Here is a 16878-nt window from a genome sequence, read left to right as displayed (position 1 = left end):
CTGTGCCTTGACTTTCTCATCTGTAAAATGAGTATGATAGTATTTATATCTCATAGGGTTACTGCCAAGATAAGTTACTGTGAAAATGAAAAGGGTAACTGGCAAGGAATAAGCACACAAATTATTGATTACTACTATTAATTCCATTCTGATAATTTGTAAATTATAGGAAACTATTAACAAAAAGAAATCATAAATTTACTTGAGTTTTCACATCTTGATATCCTGTCTCTGACTTCAGTTTGACTTGCAATTAAAAAAAAAAATTGAAAAATGTTATGCTTTTTATTGTCTTTAAAGTTCTTGACTCTTAATGGTTGTTAGATAAATCAAAGAGTATAAGCTTACCTAAAATTTAAAAACAACACAAAGCTCATTTCAAAGCAGCCGACTATAAAAGTCCCATACCTAATACAGTTCCGATCTTATTTGTTAAGACGGAATCTGTCTGCTCCAGCCAGCCTCCACCACTGAGTCCCTCCTTGAACTTGATGAGAATAGACTGATTACTCAGTAGGACAACAAGAATCCTCATGGCTGCGGTGACTGTGGTAGAATGCAAGTGTTCTTCCATAAACATCATAATCCAGTCAAAACCCAGCGTCTTGACCAGCTCTTCACAAGCTCTATTCAGACAGATGGATTAAACAAAACATTAATTTCAAAGATTAGGATTTCAAATTAAAAAGAAAACTAAGACTAGCTTTTGTTCTTGAGATAGTATGAATTCCAGGGTTTTAAAAAGAAATCTGTTAAAAGTCAGCAGCAAACAAGAAGATATATGTACACTTAGAGCTAATTCATGTAGCTGTATAGCACAAACCAACACAACACTGTAAAGCAATTATACTCCAATTAAAAAATTAATTAAAAGCAAGTCAAAGGCAAATCTTTCTTTTGTCTATAATGAATTAACTAGTAATATCAACTATTACCATCAATTCTCAAAAGATTTTACTTACTGCAAATTAATGCTTGTCTTTTCTTTAGATGTGTAAACCAGTTTTAGTAAGATATCCAGAAGTCTGTTCCTCAAAAGTATTAGATTAGCAGACACAAGACCTCCAAACTCTTCTTCAGTTCCTGCAATGAAAATAAACACATTAAATTGCCCTAGCAGATAAACTAGGATAAAATATCCAACACTGGTCTAGGAAATATCACTGAAATATATCTTTCAGAAGACATTTTCTCTAGGAGTACTTCCACTACAGTGAACACAAACAAGGGATAGTAAAGATCGTGAACCCTTTTTTTCTATTAATATTCCTTTCTTATACTTACAGAGCAAAGTCATCAAATGAGGATCACATGAACACAAATAACAATGCAAATCCTTAATTTCTAGTTCCTTTTTAAATAGTTAATTTTTTCAAATTTACAAATGAAAAGAAGCAGCGTAAATTATTCAATAATTATAATAAATAAAGGAAAGCTAGACTTAAATAGCACTAATCAGAGGGAAAGGCACAGAAATGTACAAGAGAACTTGGGGAAGGAAGGGAGGAAGGCAGAAAGCTTCTGGCTCTCAGTGGATAGTCCTGGAAGCACAGGGACTAGGATCCACAGCCCAGTGTTCCAGGCCCAACTCTGCCACATGGAGCTGTAGGTTAGTAAGTCACAATAAACATGCCTTCTCTTTTTTCTGTAACTGAAGCTCAGGCTACAATTGAATGACCAAGGTTATATGCTTTTACTTGCTTGGGCAAGGGACCATTTTTACCCTTTAACACTTGTCTTTTAAAATGCTAATTTAGTGCCTTAATCATTGGGAAGCGTGCTTTAAGTTTACCAATGGGAACTCAAGATTCCCTCCCCTTCTAGTACGCAAATGACTGGTAATTTACAAATCGCCTTATTGAAGGCATACCACACAATTTACACTGACTAAGGAATTACTTCCTTTCATCTTTTCCTTTCGATAAAATGACAGTCTACACAGAAATTAAGAATTCTCCTTGGTTTTTATGCCTAGTTTTTTCACTGTCAGTTATGTTTCCCCTAATTTTCAGATACAGTTTTAAACAATGAACTCAAAGAAACTTCCAGGTTAACTTCTTCCCATTCAAACTGATGGTTTACTCCCCACTGCATTGCCCTTTCATGCTATTTATTTTATTTTGCATTAATTATTGTATCACTGTTCAGCATTACTCAAACCACTTGTTTGTAGGTGTATCCTGAAGACTGTATAAACTATTTGAAAGAAAAAAAAATTACGGTTTTAATTTTTGGGAAACATATTATACATAAGACAGTCCAGTCCACACAAATAATTAATGTCATAGACTAACAAGACCTGCAAATCCTTTTGGCTTTCTCTAATCTTTCAAATGGCAATGGATTGATAAGGAGAATACTAATCGAGTCAGCTTGGCAGATCAAGAGAAAACCTTCCTAATTTATACATCCCTGCTACTGTGCTCTTGTCAAAAAAAAATTTTTATAGCGCTAGTTGTAGTTACGGAATTCAATGATCAGCAAGAAATATGGAGACTACAGGAATATTTTTTGCTGTATCTTTTTTTTTTAATACTTGAAATAAACCTGTTTTATAGTTTCAAAGATTTTAAAGTACTCTCCTTTCTAATTTCTATTTACTTGGTTTATATTAATTCAGAATTTAGAAATAATCCTTGTATATTGAATTGATAGAACAATGCAGTGGTTAAAAGCTTAGAATGTTGGCTTAGAGTTGTAGTTATTGATCTCAATGTCCAGTATGGAGACTAGAGAAATACTTTTCCTATATCTCTTTTTTATACTTCAAATAAACATGTTGTATAGGTCCACTAAGATTTTAACAGTAGTCTCCTTTCAATTCCTATTTACTCAGCTTATATTAATTCAGAACCTGGAAATAATCTTTGTATATATGGTAGAATAACGCAGGGGTTAAAAGCTTAGAATGTTGGTTTGGACTACCATAGTTTAAATGCAGTGGTGTGATCTCAGTAAATTACTTTTATTTAATCTTTCTAGACCTCAGTTTCCTCACTTTTTGTAAAGCTGGTAACAACAGGACCAATTTCACAGGGTTGTTATAAGATTATATAGAGCACTTAAAATTGTCTGGCAAATACTAAGCACTAAACAAGTGTTATCCATTGATTCAATCTATATGCTTCTCACCCACTGTTACTTTGCTTCACTCAAAGAAATACCAATATTGTTTCAAATGAGTAGGAAGTAAGTGGTTAACAGCTTTATATGTTCTGCTCTGATTTGCAGGAAGTCAACCTCTCAAATCTCTTAGTTTCTCCTTTGAAAAACATAATTATACCACTTTCCCTTCTTACTTATGAAGCACCAGAGAGGCTGTGCTCTGAATGATATAGCCAATACGGACGAGAACTCCCAGATGGATAGGGTTGTGAGAGTTTTAAAGGAACTCTTTTATGTGACATGATTAGGGAAGAATGTTAACAGGATAATGATGTAAATAATGCTGAATAAATATAAAATACTGTGAATTTAATCACAGGTTAATTTAAAAGGTCCTTTCAGTGTTTTCCCAAGCACATCTCCCAATCTACAATACGTGACAGGAAAAATACATTTGAGCAAGGGAAAAACATGCTTCAAAGGAGGAAGTTTACCAAAAATAAGTGGTTGTCATAGGCTCAGGAATTACAACTTACAAAAATTTTGTTTCACACTTATGTGATTCTAGTAAAATGTTCTTTCCCTCAATGATTATTAAATATTTAACTGGGAAATTAAAATAACAGTAATACAGATACAATTCACTTTGGTAAGAATCTGTGTTTCTGAAGATTTATATAAATTAAAAAAAATAAGGTTCAAAAATTAAACCAGAAGAGTTTATTGTTTAAAGGAATATCGCTATAAATCTTGTAAAAATTGGAAAGATTTTATTTTTAAAGAAAATTCACACCCTTATTAAATTTGTAGGTAATTCTGTATTTCTGTGTATTGTAGAGGCTTCATCTAAGACAAATATATCTGTGAAAGACCAAGAAAAGTAATTCAATGAGAAAAGTAAAATAACAGTGTCACATATAATTCAGCTCTAACTTGTGTCAGAAGCAGGCAGAGCACAGTAGTTTGGTTCCAAGCTCCAGAGCTGACTCACCCGTGTCAGGCTTCTCTTCGTGGTTTATTTCCATAACAACAAACTTCTCACAAACTGCAAAGGTTGGTAAAGTAGAAGAAATGAACTGGCCAAACCTTTCAATACAAGAAAAGGGAGGTTATAGATTTTATTTTTTCTCTCTCCAAAACAAACACATTAAGAAACAAAAAAGCAAAGAAATGAAAACCAAGAGAATACTTATTTTAACTGATCTTTTATAGATCTTACATGACTGTATTTCAGCTGCTTCCTCTAGAACTGTTGCAACTAACATTAGAACAATTAACATTAATATGCTATAATGTTTCAAAATACATACAGGGAAAAATAAACTTCATCAGAAATATGAGTCCTTTAATGCACCGATCCAAATGATTTCAAAAACTCACCAGTATGGTCTCAATTAAAAATGTCCTAACATTACCTATATGGATCTATTGTAGCCTAATAGTTAACTCTGGGTTTTGAAAACACAGGTTAAGATTAAAAACCTAGCTCTATCAGTTTTTAATCATGTTACTTGGGGCAAGTAGCTTAACCTCTCAGGGCTTTAATTTCTTAATTTGTAATGTAGAGAAAAATAAAAGCCTTGATAGGTTACACTGAAAATTTTAGCAAAGTGATCATCATAATACCAGGATAAGACCTAAATAAATATTACTACTAATAATGACAATCTCCAAATTAACCTTTAAACTCCAGTTTTAAATCTGTCACCAAGTTAAAAAAAAAAGCTTTCAAGGTAACTGAATATAAAGTGAATGATTTACATGCTGCACCAACAGGAGACTACTTTACTGGGAATACCCTAGTCAGCAAGTGTGATGTCACCTGTAATACTTGAGCAGGTCAGGAAGCAACAGTTAGAACTGGACACGGAACAACAGACTGGTTCCAAATAGGAAAAGGAGTACGTCAAGGCTGTATATTGTCACCCTGCTTATTTAACTTATATGCAGAGTACATCATGAGAAACGCTGGGCTGGAAGAAACACAAGCTGGAATCAAGATTGCCGGGAGAAATATCAATAACCTCAGATATGCGGATGACACCACCCTTATGGCAGAAAGTGAAGAAGAACTAAAGAGCCTCTTGATGAACGTGAAAGAGGAGAGTGAAAAAGTTGGCTTAAAGCTCAACATTCAGAAAACTAAGATCATGGCATCTGGTCCCATCACTTCATGGGAAATAGATGGGGAAACAGTGGAAACAGTGTCAGACTTTAGTTTTTGGGGCTCCAAAATCACTGCTGATGGTGATTGCAGCCATGAAATTAAAAGACGCTTACTCCTTGGAAGGAAGGTTATGACCAACCTAGATAGCATATTTAAAAGCAGAGACATTACTCTGCCAACAAAAGTACATCTAGTCAAGGCTATGGTTTTTCCAGTGGTCATGTATGGATGTGAGAGTTGGACGGTGAAGAAAGCTGAGCACTGAAGAATTGATGCTTTTGAACTGTGGTGTTGGAGAAGACTCTTGAGAGTCCCTTGGACTGCAAGGAGATCCAATCAATCCATCCTAAAGGAGATCAATCCTGGGTGTTCATTGGAAGGACTGATGTTGAAGCTGAAACTCCAATACTTTGGCCACCTCATGCGAAGAGTTGACTCATTGGAAAAGACCCTAATGCTGGGTAGGATTGGGGGCAGGAGGAGAAGGGGACGACAGAGGATGAGATGGTTGGATGGCATCACTGACTCGATGGACATGGGTTTGGGTAGACTCCGGGAGTTGGTGATGGACAGAGAGGCCTGGCGTGCTGCAATTCATGGGGTTGCAAAGAGTCGGACACGACTGAGCGACTGAACTGAACTGAACATGACAAGAGGTGATTAAGTACAGTTAAAATCAATTTTCTACTTGGAAAATAACTTAGGTAGTTTTTTCCTTCCATTTCTAGCCAAGATGAGAATTCTCAAGTGCCTATTAGAACTGCTCTACAGATACGCCATAAATGTGCCTGAAGCCACATTTCACATTAGCAGCAAAATAACACTCATGTTATAGAAAAGGTTTGAATATGCAACAATAACATACTATCATCGGTTTGGGTGATAAAGAATAAATACAAAAGACATGGCATGTCCACTGTGAGTGTGTATGCACGTGTGTATGTGTTTCTGCACATACATTTGAGAAGCAGCAAAGCCTGGTCTTGGAAGAGGGCTGAGGACAAAGAATTTTTACACTGAACACTTTTATGTCCAGGACAATCAGTCTCACTGAGCTAATTCTAACAACCATTCTCCCAAAATTCTATTAGTCACTAGTGGCAACAACTGGTTTGCAAGATACACGCCTATTTTCCATGATCTATAAGTATCCTGAATAGTATTAACTTTGCAGGCATTCACCTCAATCATCTTAATCTCACTAGTACTTTTAGTGAACAAACCGATGAACACAGAAGTTTTCACTACCTGAGTAGATCATTGCTGTTGGGAAAACCCTGCAGTAAGAAGCTCAGCACGTTACTAATAGCAGCAATGGTAGGCTGGGATAGAGACATATCTCGAAGAGTCAGTAGCAGCTTTGGGATTAGCTGGAATTCCCTCATCAACTTGGCATTCTTTGAAGCTTCACTGTAAGAGAAAGAAGATTTTATACACTGTACTGGCATCACTTCTGTAATTGAACAACTAACAATGTAGATATCAACCAATACCTGGACTCTGTGAGCAATTCAATAAAGTGTTCAAATAGGGAAAGATGAAGTTCATATGGAGCATGGAGCCAGACCTAAAATAAAAATGAAGAACAGTGGTATATTTAGGGTTAAAAAATACCCCCAAATCACAACCCAATAAACACAAAAGCAGTACATATAACTTATTTCACTTAGACAAATTAGATAAATTAATTGAATATAGCCACTTTCTTAGATTTTTTTTGCTGTCGCACTATAAAACCACTGGTATATGGGACTTATGGTTCTGTTCATAAAGAGATAATTGCTTGGAAAATTACTCTCCTAGAGTAAACAACTAGAAAGGCAAGATCTACAGAAAATCTCTCTGGGCTCAATGACTGAATACTATTAGTGAATACTGAATATAACATACTGAATAGAATGATTACTGGATACAAAAACTGAATAGCAGGAATCCTGTGTAGGTCCAAAACTGGAAATAACCAATGCAAGGTAGCACCACAGACAATTCCTAAAACTCACAAAGGGCTGGGACTAGTCTGCATTCCCACCAACCTGCGTAGAGACTTCAAAATACATGGGAAGGTTGGGGAGAGGTCTCAGAAGTGTAGTACCTTAGTAGGAGGGCTAAATAACGACTAAGGATGAATGAAAGTCCATCCAAACAAGGCTCAAAAGATGTTTCAAAACTGCAATGCCAGAGCAAAGCCTTGTTAAGAAAATAAAACAAAATTTACCAATCAACAATGTAAAACTTAGCATCTGATCAAAAGTTACCAAGTATGCAAATAAAAGGGAAAATATGAGTCATAAGTAAGAGCAAAAAAAAAATTGATTACAAATAGGCCCAGAAATGATAGAGATGGTAGAACTATCATGGCCCCCCCCCTTTTTAAATTTATTTATTATTTTAGTTGCACTGGGTTGTTGCTCCACAGGCTTTCTAGTAGCGGTGAGCATGGGTTACTCTCTGTAGGGGTGCGCAGAGTTCTCACTATGATGGCTTCTCTTTTGTGGAACACAGGCTATAGGCCGCATGGGCTTCAGTAGTTGCGGCATGTGGGTTCTAGAGCATAGGCTCAGTAGCTGTGGTGCACAGGCTTAGTTGCTTTGTAACATGGGGGATCTTCCTGAACCAGGGATTGAACCCGTGTCTCCTACACTGGCAGGTGGATTCTTTACCACTGAGCCACAAGGGAAGTCCTCTGCATACCTTTGTCTCCATGTTCTCACAAAATTTTTATTGTCTATTTGCTTTTCTCATCTAATGCACTAAAGCCTTGAGGCATGGACTCTTTTATTTTCACATTCTTAGCACCTACTAGAGTGCTGGGCTCAAACATGCTAAATAATTATTTTCTAATAAAATGAGAGGTTTATGTATTAGAACTTGAATATCAGGTTGAGAAATGTGTACTTCATTGTGTAGGACAGAGCACTGAAATTTTTTAATAAGTTACATGATTATGTCTTGGAAAGAATGAGGTAAAAAAAACTGTAAAACAGCCTGACGAAAGGGGAAAAGAAGTGATCACTATTTTAGTAAGAGGAGAACTGATTAGGGCTTGGATTAGAATGTAGCAGGAGAAACAGAAAACACAGCATACACGAAATGCGGAAGCAGAATCTGCCTTAATATGTGCTGTTTATAAACACTGAAGGAGGAGGAAGCTGATTTTTCAATTTCAAGCCTCACTGAATGGGAGAATTGGTGGTGCTACTAATAGAAACAGAAGTTCAAAGGAAGAACTAACTTGGGGAAGGATGTTACGTTCAGTGTAGGTGTTGCTGGGACACAGAAATGGAAACACTTAGGAATGGAAACATTTAGAAATATGTCTGGATTCAGATCTCAAGCTAAAGATTTAGGTTTGCAAGTCTCCGTAGAGATGAGCCTGTGGGGCTGGGTGAGAATCTAAAGGAAAGAGAACAACACAGAGGGAAAGGATAAAGAAGTGAAGACGGACACTTTTCTGTAAAGTAATGAAAATTTCATACAGTGCAAGAGACCCAGGTTCCATCCTTGCATCAGGAAGAAGGAAATGGCAACCCACTCCAGTATTCTTGCCTCAAAAATCCCAAGGACAGAGGAGCCTGGTGGGCTACAGTCTACGGGGTCACAAAAGAGTCGGACATGACCTAGCGACCGAACAACAACAAAATGAAAATTCCATCACCAGAAAATGATGGGGAAAGTAGTGAACAGGATAAAGAGCCAGGTGAGTGATGCCTAAAAGCTGGCAAGAAGAGGACATGTGAGAAAATGGAAATGCACTGCATCATATGCTGTGGAGGCTGGGGTACCAAGAACAGAGGAGAGCCATGAATTTTTATTTAGAGGGGTGTTCCTAATAAGCTTTCAAATAAAGTTTCAGTACAAAATTTAGGGCACATAGTCTTTAAAATAACTGACAAGACGGAGCTTACGAAAGTTACAAAGAGGAAGATTTAGGGCCAGACATCACAGCAAACTCTGAGTACTAGACACCACTCTGGGTTGTAGGGATACAAAAATGCAGACAGACATGATCTCTGCCCTCATAAAGCCTCCAGTCTTGCGGGAGGAGATTTTATATAGTGATGCAAGTGCAAAGCGCTGTGAACAAGAAATTAAAGACAGAAAGAGTATGCGTGATTAAGCGGTGCCTTGAGAGGACAGAGTGGAAGCTATTATGGTCGTAAGTCAGTAGAAATAAAAATCTTGTTATTTTGCTGAAATGAATATTTCACTATACAGCTACTAATAATCAAAAATTTTTTGCTGAAAATATGTTTGCCTCTTGTCATGCCAGTGGCAACAACAAATTGACTATAGCTAGGTATATGCATTACACCATTTCACTGTTATACTATTGGTACCATGGATTATCGCTGGGAAAAAGGAACACGATCACTACTCTATTTTGTATGTTTTACTAATGACATTAATGTGAGCATCATAAAATTATAGAACAAAAACATGTCTTAGAAAACTCTTTCATAGTTAAATCTATAAATACACTAAATAAGGAATCGGTTCATTGATTATGTATTACCAGTTAGTGTTTATATACATACTTCAAAATCACAAAGTAGATCCTGGAAAGCTGTTGAATTTGGAATAATGGAGGTCTCATGTCCACTGTCAACAGTTCCCACCAAGGAAAAAGTGAGATGGAGAATGTGGCTGTTAAGAAGGGAGCGTTTCTTCTTAAATAGCATTGCCAGCAACTGAAAGAAAATACCAATGCCTGTTGATCAGTCATCATACACACACAGACACACACAGACACACACACGAGAACCCTAAGGAGAGCAATTCCTGAGACTTCTACACTGATTTCTAATCTTTCATCATGATAACATAGTATTATAGGAAATCTGGAAATCAGGGTAATCCCATTATTCTCTTATTAAAATATCTTTTATATAAACTCTACTCATATATAAATACCTTGAGTTGCTGCTGCCATCACATGTATATAATTTTCTACTCCTGTTCTCTACATAACATTTTGTCAAAAGGATTGTTTTCTTTTGCAACACTGTCTCCATAATTACAATTTTAAAAGGCTGAATGATATATGGAATGGTTATAGTATTATTAGTTATTCTCATATTATTGGAACATTGAGATAATTCCTATTTTTCAGGATAGACAATGCTGCAACTGTTATTTTGAGAGTTTTGCAAAACAAAACATCAAAATAGTACAATTAAATCTACTGAAAACACTGTAGCAAACATTAGCTACTACCCATGAACTAACTGCTAAAGTTAGAGAAGGCATTTATACTTCGTCTACCCCAGAGGAATTTAATCTTGACCCAAATACTTATTTCTCTTGTTACAAGTAACTTTCTGCCTAAACCTAGCAGACTGTAAATACAAGAACAGGGCATATTTTAGCTTCACATGTGTTTCAGGACTAGCAATGACAAACTTAACATACAGTGGCTCTCATATCCCCTAGCTAACTAATAAGGGGTGGTGGTGGTGGGGTTTAAAACATGACATGGTGTGAAGGAGAAAGACAAGGAAAACCAGGAGAACCTGGAATTATGCCTGATTTAGCCATCTCTAGAGCAGGTTATAATACGATCCTATTTAACTTTTTTTCTGTCCATGCTGTGGAGCATGGAAGGAACCTGTTCCCCATGCATGGGAAGCTCGAAGTCTTAACCACTGGATCACCAGAGAAGTCCTAACCCTATTTAATTCCTACTGTCATAGAGAAAAATAACTCTGAACTAACAACCCACATTCTTATTTGAAACATGTTTTATTTTAATAAGAACTACCAACTTTTAAAGTTTACTTGGACAATATAATTCTTACAGAGTTTGAAAACATATGAATCAACAATGAAAATTATAAGATTTTAAATGCAAAGTAAAGTGAAGACCAAGCTTTATTGTTACAAACCTGGTAGCCCCGGATTCTTTCCATTTCTTTGCTGGCGAGTGGGTTACTCTTGACCACACAAACCAGGGCCTTGACTGCTGCGTACAGCCCTTCCACATCAGAAGCCATGGCCACCAGGCCCAGGATGGCTGCGGCTCCACCAATGTACTGCAAAGTAGTGGCAACAGGCTTAGGAACAAATGTTCTTACTCCTGATTAAAAGACAGTGGAAAATAGTTAAAATAAATTCCCCATTGTAAACAAGAACTGAATACATCATCTTAAGAACTGTTCATTAATTATGCATTATTTGTTTTTAGTCACTAAGCTGCGTCCAACTCTTTTGTGACCCCATGGACTGGAGCCCGCAAGGCAGCTCTGTCCATGGGATTTCCCAGGCAAGAATACTGGAGTGGGTTGCCATTTCCTCCTCCAGGGGATCTTCTTGACCCAGAGATCAAATCCACATTTCCTGTGGCTCCTGGATTAGTAGGCCTGGGAAGCCCATAGAAATAAGTCAAAAAGAGCACATTCCACATCATTGCTCAAAGCTTCTCTCAGTTATGTAATCCGACTAACAGTACATCGGTGACCCCAAAAAGCATGGGAAACACAGTAATGGAACTAACTTTGTAACAATTTTAAAAAAATCCGTATTCACATTCTTAACCCTTTTCTTTTTTCTAAAGGCATTGTTTGAATGTCATCTGCCAACTATCAAAATTGAGTTTCTTAAAAAAATAAAGCTAATATGCATTTTATATGTCTGTGTGTTTTGTAGCATTCACAATGCTTTTATATATTATATACTATGGAGTTGGATTTTGAAAACTACTGTCTAAGGTAATTAGGGCCAGTATTACCAGTTTATAGACAAGAAAAATTGACATCCACAGAGTTCTAATGTCTGGCATAAATCCACAGTGACAGATGAGGGGTTAAAACCTAAATCTTTGAACTCTTCACTCACTGCTTTTTCTACTATACCATAGATCAAGAAGACAGTTAGAACTGGACATGGAACAACAGACTGGTTCAATATTGGGAAAGGAGTAGATCAAGGCTATATATTGTCACTCTGCTTATTCAACTTATATGCAGAGTACATCATGTGATGTGCCAGGCAAGCTAAAGCTCAAGCTGGAATCAAGATTGCAGGGAGAAATATCAATAATCTCAAATATGCACATGACACACTACCCTGATGGCAGAAAGCGTAGAGGAACCAAAGAGCCTCTTGATGAAGGTGAAAGAGGAGAGTGAAAAAGCTGGCTTAAAACTCAACATTCAAAACACTGAGATCATGACAAGAGGTCTCATCACTTTGTGGGAAACAGATGGGGAAAAAGTGGAAACAGTGACAGATTTTATTTTCTTGGGCTCACTGTAGCCATGAATTTAAAAGCCGTTTGCTTCTTGGAAGAAAAGCCATGACAAACCTAGGCAGAGTATTAAAAAGCAGAGAAATCACTTTGACAACAAAGGTCCATATAGTCAAAGCTATGGTTTTTCCAGCAGTCATGTATGGATGTAAGAGTTGGACCATAAAGAAGGCTGAGCACTGAAGAAATGATGCTTTCAAACTGTGGTGCTGGAAAAGACTCTTGACAGTCCCTTGGACTGCAAGGAGATCAAACCAGTCAATCCTAAAGGAAATCAACCCTGAATATTCATTGGAAGGACTGACACTGAAGCTGAAGCTGCAATACTATGGCCACCTGATGCGAAGAGCTGACTCATTGAAAAAGACCCTGATGCTGGGAAAGATTGAAGGCAGGAGGAGAAGGGGACGACGGAGTATGAGATAGTTGGATGGCATCACCGACTCGATGGATATGAGTTTGAGCAAGCTCCAGGAGTGGTGATGGACAGGGAAGCCTGGTGTGCTGCAGTCCATGGGGTGGCAAAGAGTTGGACACAACTGAGTGACTGAACAACAACGACAGTGCTGCTGTATTTTTGCAAAGAACGTAGAGCAGAGCTCAGGAAATATTTCCTGAACTGAATAAAGAAAAACTACCATGGTCCTTAGCATAAAGGAAACTTGCAGCAATACAATATGGTCAAAAAAGAAAAAGTTCAGAGACTTGCACATTGATGGAACAATAATTGCCAAGGACTGATAAACATGGAGGACACCGACTGGCATAACACTTTTTGTTAATTTTAAAAGGAATCCACACTATATACTGGGCTTCCCTAGCGGTTCAGGCAGTAAAGAATCTGCCTGCAGTGCAGGAAACCCGGGTTCAATCCCTGGATTGGGAAGATCCCTTGGAGAAGGAAATGGCAACCCACTCCAGTCTTCTTGCCTGGGAAATCCCATGGACAGAAGAGTCTGGTGGACTCGCCAAGAGCTGGACACGACTGAGAGGCTAATACTTTCATATTACATACTGATTTGCAGATTAGAATACATAATTGTTAGTTTTGCATTTTGGATGGCCTGATTTGGTTATGTTTCAAAATTCTATCTAACCAAAATGATCAACTATTTCTAAGCAGATATGAGGTCTGAGGCTCTGCAGCTCTGACTTGAATTATACTCGGATAAAAAGGACTCCTACTCCGAAGCTCTTATTTCTAGCTCATTTCCAAAAACAGAAGCACCATGTGTGTCTTCACTGTGGCACCAGATCATGTAGGAACCATCAGTATTTCCAAGTCTTTGTATCTGTCCCTCAATGGAGTGTGAACATCACCTTGAAATTATATAGCAGCATACAATCAGTGCTCATCAGCACTAACAAAAGACGGGGTAAGTTAATGGAATTTTATAAACGGTTATAATTTTCAAAGTTCACCGGAGTTTGGGATTGACATTAATCTTTGAATACTGTAAGAACATGACAGGTCAGCAGTATAGAATATGAACTTAGGACTCCACACTCAAATGAGAAAGTTAAAGAGATATGAAGGCAAATAAAGAAGTTTGAGGGCTTCCCTAGTTGCTCAGTGGTGAAGAATCCACTTACTAATGCGGGAGACATGGTTTCAATCCTTGGGTTGGGAAGATCCCTTGGAGAAGGAAATGGTAACCCATTCCAATATTCTTGCCTTGGAAACCCCACGAAGAGAATAGTCTGGTGGGCTACAGAGCATGGGGTCACAAAGAGCTGGACGTGACTCAGTGACTAAACCATCACCACAAAGAAGCCTGAGAGGAAAAGGCAATGTGACTCACCCAAGTATCCAATCAGACTAGCCCCAACTGTCCGTGCGGGCCCATTGAGGTGTCCTGCGGAGTTGTGGATCAGCTTCACAGGAGTGGCATTCTCGTGGGAAGAAATGCCTAACTGAAGAACAAACAGGAAAGGAAAAAGTGTCATGAGAGAGGAACAGTCTCAACATTCTGACCGGAAAAGAAAAAAGAACACAAATGGGGAACATAACTTCGTTCTCTTGACTTCTCAGAATGTTAAAAAACATGAGCGTTCATTTTTTTTAGAAACTGCAAATACTTGCAAAGGTGTGGAAACTTGGAAGAAGTAAGTGAAATATTAATACAATCCACCGAGAGAAAGGTGGTGAGGAGGTCTTGGGGTCCTTCTGAATGAAACTCCGTTGTGGTGTAAAGGTTCTCAACACTCACTGCCTCCCAGTATTTCTGATCAGTGAATATCATATAATGAATATAATGCACTGTCGGCGTCCACCCTAACAGGGGCAAGGGGAAAGTTTACAAGTTGGAGAGCAAAGCAAAAAAAAATTGCTTTACACCATATGCAGTGGAAACAGTGGCTGACTTTATTTTTCTGGGCTCCAAAATCACTGCTGATGGTGACTGCAGCCATGAAATTAAAAGACGCTTACTCCTTGGAAGGAAAGTTATGACCAACCTAGACAGCATATTAAAAAGCAAGAGACATTACTTTGCCAACAAAGGTCCGTCTAGTCAAAGCTATGGTTTTTCCAGTAGTTATGTATGGATGTGAGAGTTGGACTATAAAGAAAGCTGAGCGCCAAAGAATCGATGCTTTTGAACTGTGGTGCTGGAGAAGACTCTTGAGAGTCCCTTGGACTGCAAGGAGATCCAACCAGTCCATCCTAAAGGAGATCAGTCCTGGGTGTTCATTGGAAGGACTGATGTTGAAGCTGAAACGCCAATACTTTGGCCACCTCATGCGAAGAGCTGACTCATTGGAAAAGACCCTGATGCTGGGAAGGATTGAGGGCAGGAGGAGAAGAGGATGACAGAGGATGAGATGGCTGGATGGCATCATCGACTCGATGGACATGGGTTTGGGTGGACTCAGGGAGTTGGTGATGGACAGGGAGGCCTGGCGTGCTGCGGTTCTTGGGGTCGCAAAGAGTCGGACACGACTGAGCGATTGAACTGAACTGAACTGATATGCAAATAAATGTCATATAAATTGCTCAAAAGTTTATGGATAAAACATGCCCACACAAAAGAAATGTATTTTGCACAGACATACACAATTTGCTTTTAAAGCAAAAAAATGTAATTCATACACTTAATTCTGTTGTTATCTGTAGAACTAAATTTATGTGGCTTATGTTTCTCAGAAGAGAGAGATATCTATTCACAGGCAAGCCTCTGGCTTAAGAGCTTGTCAATACTTACTATTCCCAAATCCTTTCCTTCCAGCCTCTTGATTTCCTTCCCCTCGGCTTTGCCTCCCCTCAACAGCCAAAATATCTTGTCAAGGTCACTGACGACTCCACCTTCCTAAACATGATGGTCAGTCCTCAGCCTTCACCCTTCTTGACTGCTCTGACACGTCCGCCACAGTGCATCACTGCTTTCAACACCAGACTCTCCTCACTTTCTCCTTTCTTGCTGGCTCCTTAGTCTTCCCTGCTGGTTCATCATCCTCCCAGGTCCATGACAATGGACTGTTCCAGATCTCTGTCTGTAAACCTTTTCTCTTTTCTACCTGCATCTCCTCTTTGGTGACTGTACCTAGCCTCGTGGCCTTAACACCACCTAGGAACAACTCTGGCATTCAAACCTCTCCCGTGAACCGACTCCCATTTTCAGTGGCTTTGAGAAGCCTCTTAATGGAGACATCAAAGTTTTCCAAAACATAATTCTCAATATCTCCCTCACCGCCCCCCAAACTACTCTTCCTATAGTTTTGTTCAGATCAGAACAAGGGACTCCATTTTTGCCTGGCCTATTACTCAGGCCTTCTCCCCTTCGTTCTGGCCACACCTGCCTCTCTGGCAGGCATGTACTGTCCCCTCAGGGCCTCAGCACTAGTATTCCTGGAATGCACACTCCACTCCCTTCCCCCATACATACATCATTCTTTGCTGCCTTCTCTCTCAAGGCTGCTTCAATTTCACCTTCTCAGGGAGGCCTCCTCTGACCCTCCCACTACAACTATCAGCCTCTCTCTCTCTCCTTTCCGGCTTGGTTTTTCTACCTAGCACTCTTCATCTTCCAACATACTCTATGATCGGGTTATTTCTTTCGTTATTACTGTCTCTTCCACTAGAATGTAAGAACGTTAATAAAGGCAGGGACTTACTCTTCATCTACTGCTGTCTCCTGAACAAAATGGTGCCTGGCGTTTAGTAAGTTATCCAGAAAAAAATTAAAATAGCAATTATGTTCTTTAGTTTCCTAAGGTTCAACTTCTTAATTGCCAGTGAAAATATAAGAATATAAACCGGGCACTTGGAAGTAAATCCTCACTCTTCCAAATTACACTAAATGGCTAAAAATGTTGTGGCTTAAATCTAAAGCAAAATAAACCAAAGTAATATATGCAAAATGCT

At 38.4% G+C, this 16878-nt stretch overlaps 1 protein-coding gene across 2 annotated transcripts in view; it reads right to left on the bottom strand.

The window, feature by feature from the left end:
• Positions 1 to 16878, bottom strand: part of WDFY3 (WD repeat and FYVE domain containing 3) — a 279731-nt gene that overhangs the window by 88676 nt on the left and 174177 nt on the right. For both annotated transcript variants that reach the window (XM_081582148.1, XM_081582158.1), the window contains 8 exons: positions 14318 to 14429; positions 11155 to 11345; positions 9808 to 9960; positions 6766 to 6839; positions 6521 to 6682; positions 4097 to 4191; positions 963 to 1083; positions 409 to 626 (listed from right to left, as the gene is read on the bottom strand). In XM_081582148.1, the coding sequence (XP_081438274.1) occupies positions 409 to 626; positions 963 to 1083; positions 4097 to 4191; positions 6521 to 6682; positions 6766 to 6839; positions 9808 to 9960; positions 11155 to 11345; positions 14318 to 14429 (1126 nt within the window). The remainder of the gene's footprint in view (positions 1 to 408; positions 627 to 962; positions 1084 to 4096; positions 4192 to 6520; positions 6683 to 6765; positions 6840 to 9807; positions 9961 to 11154; positions 11346 to 14317; positions 14430 to 16878) is intronic.

The sequence above is a fragment of the Giraffa tippelskirchi genome, chromosome 1 (assembly GCF_054371585.1).
Source record: "Giraffa tippelskirchi isolate mGirTip1 chromosome 1, T2T-mGirTip1v1.2.pri, whole genome shotgun sequence".
NCBI lineage: Eukaryota > Metazoa > Chordata > Mammalia > Artiodactyla > Giraffidae > Giraffa > Giraffa tippelskirchi.
The sequence above is the reverse complement of the archived record's forward strand: the minus strand, read 5'-3'. Positions and strand labels throughout refer to the sequence as shown.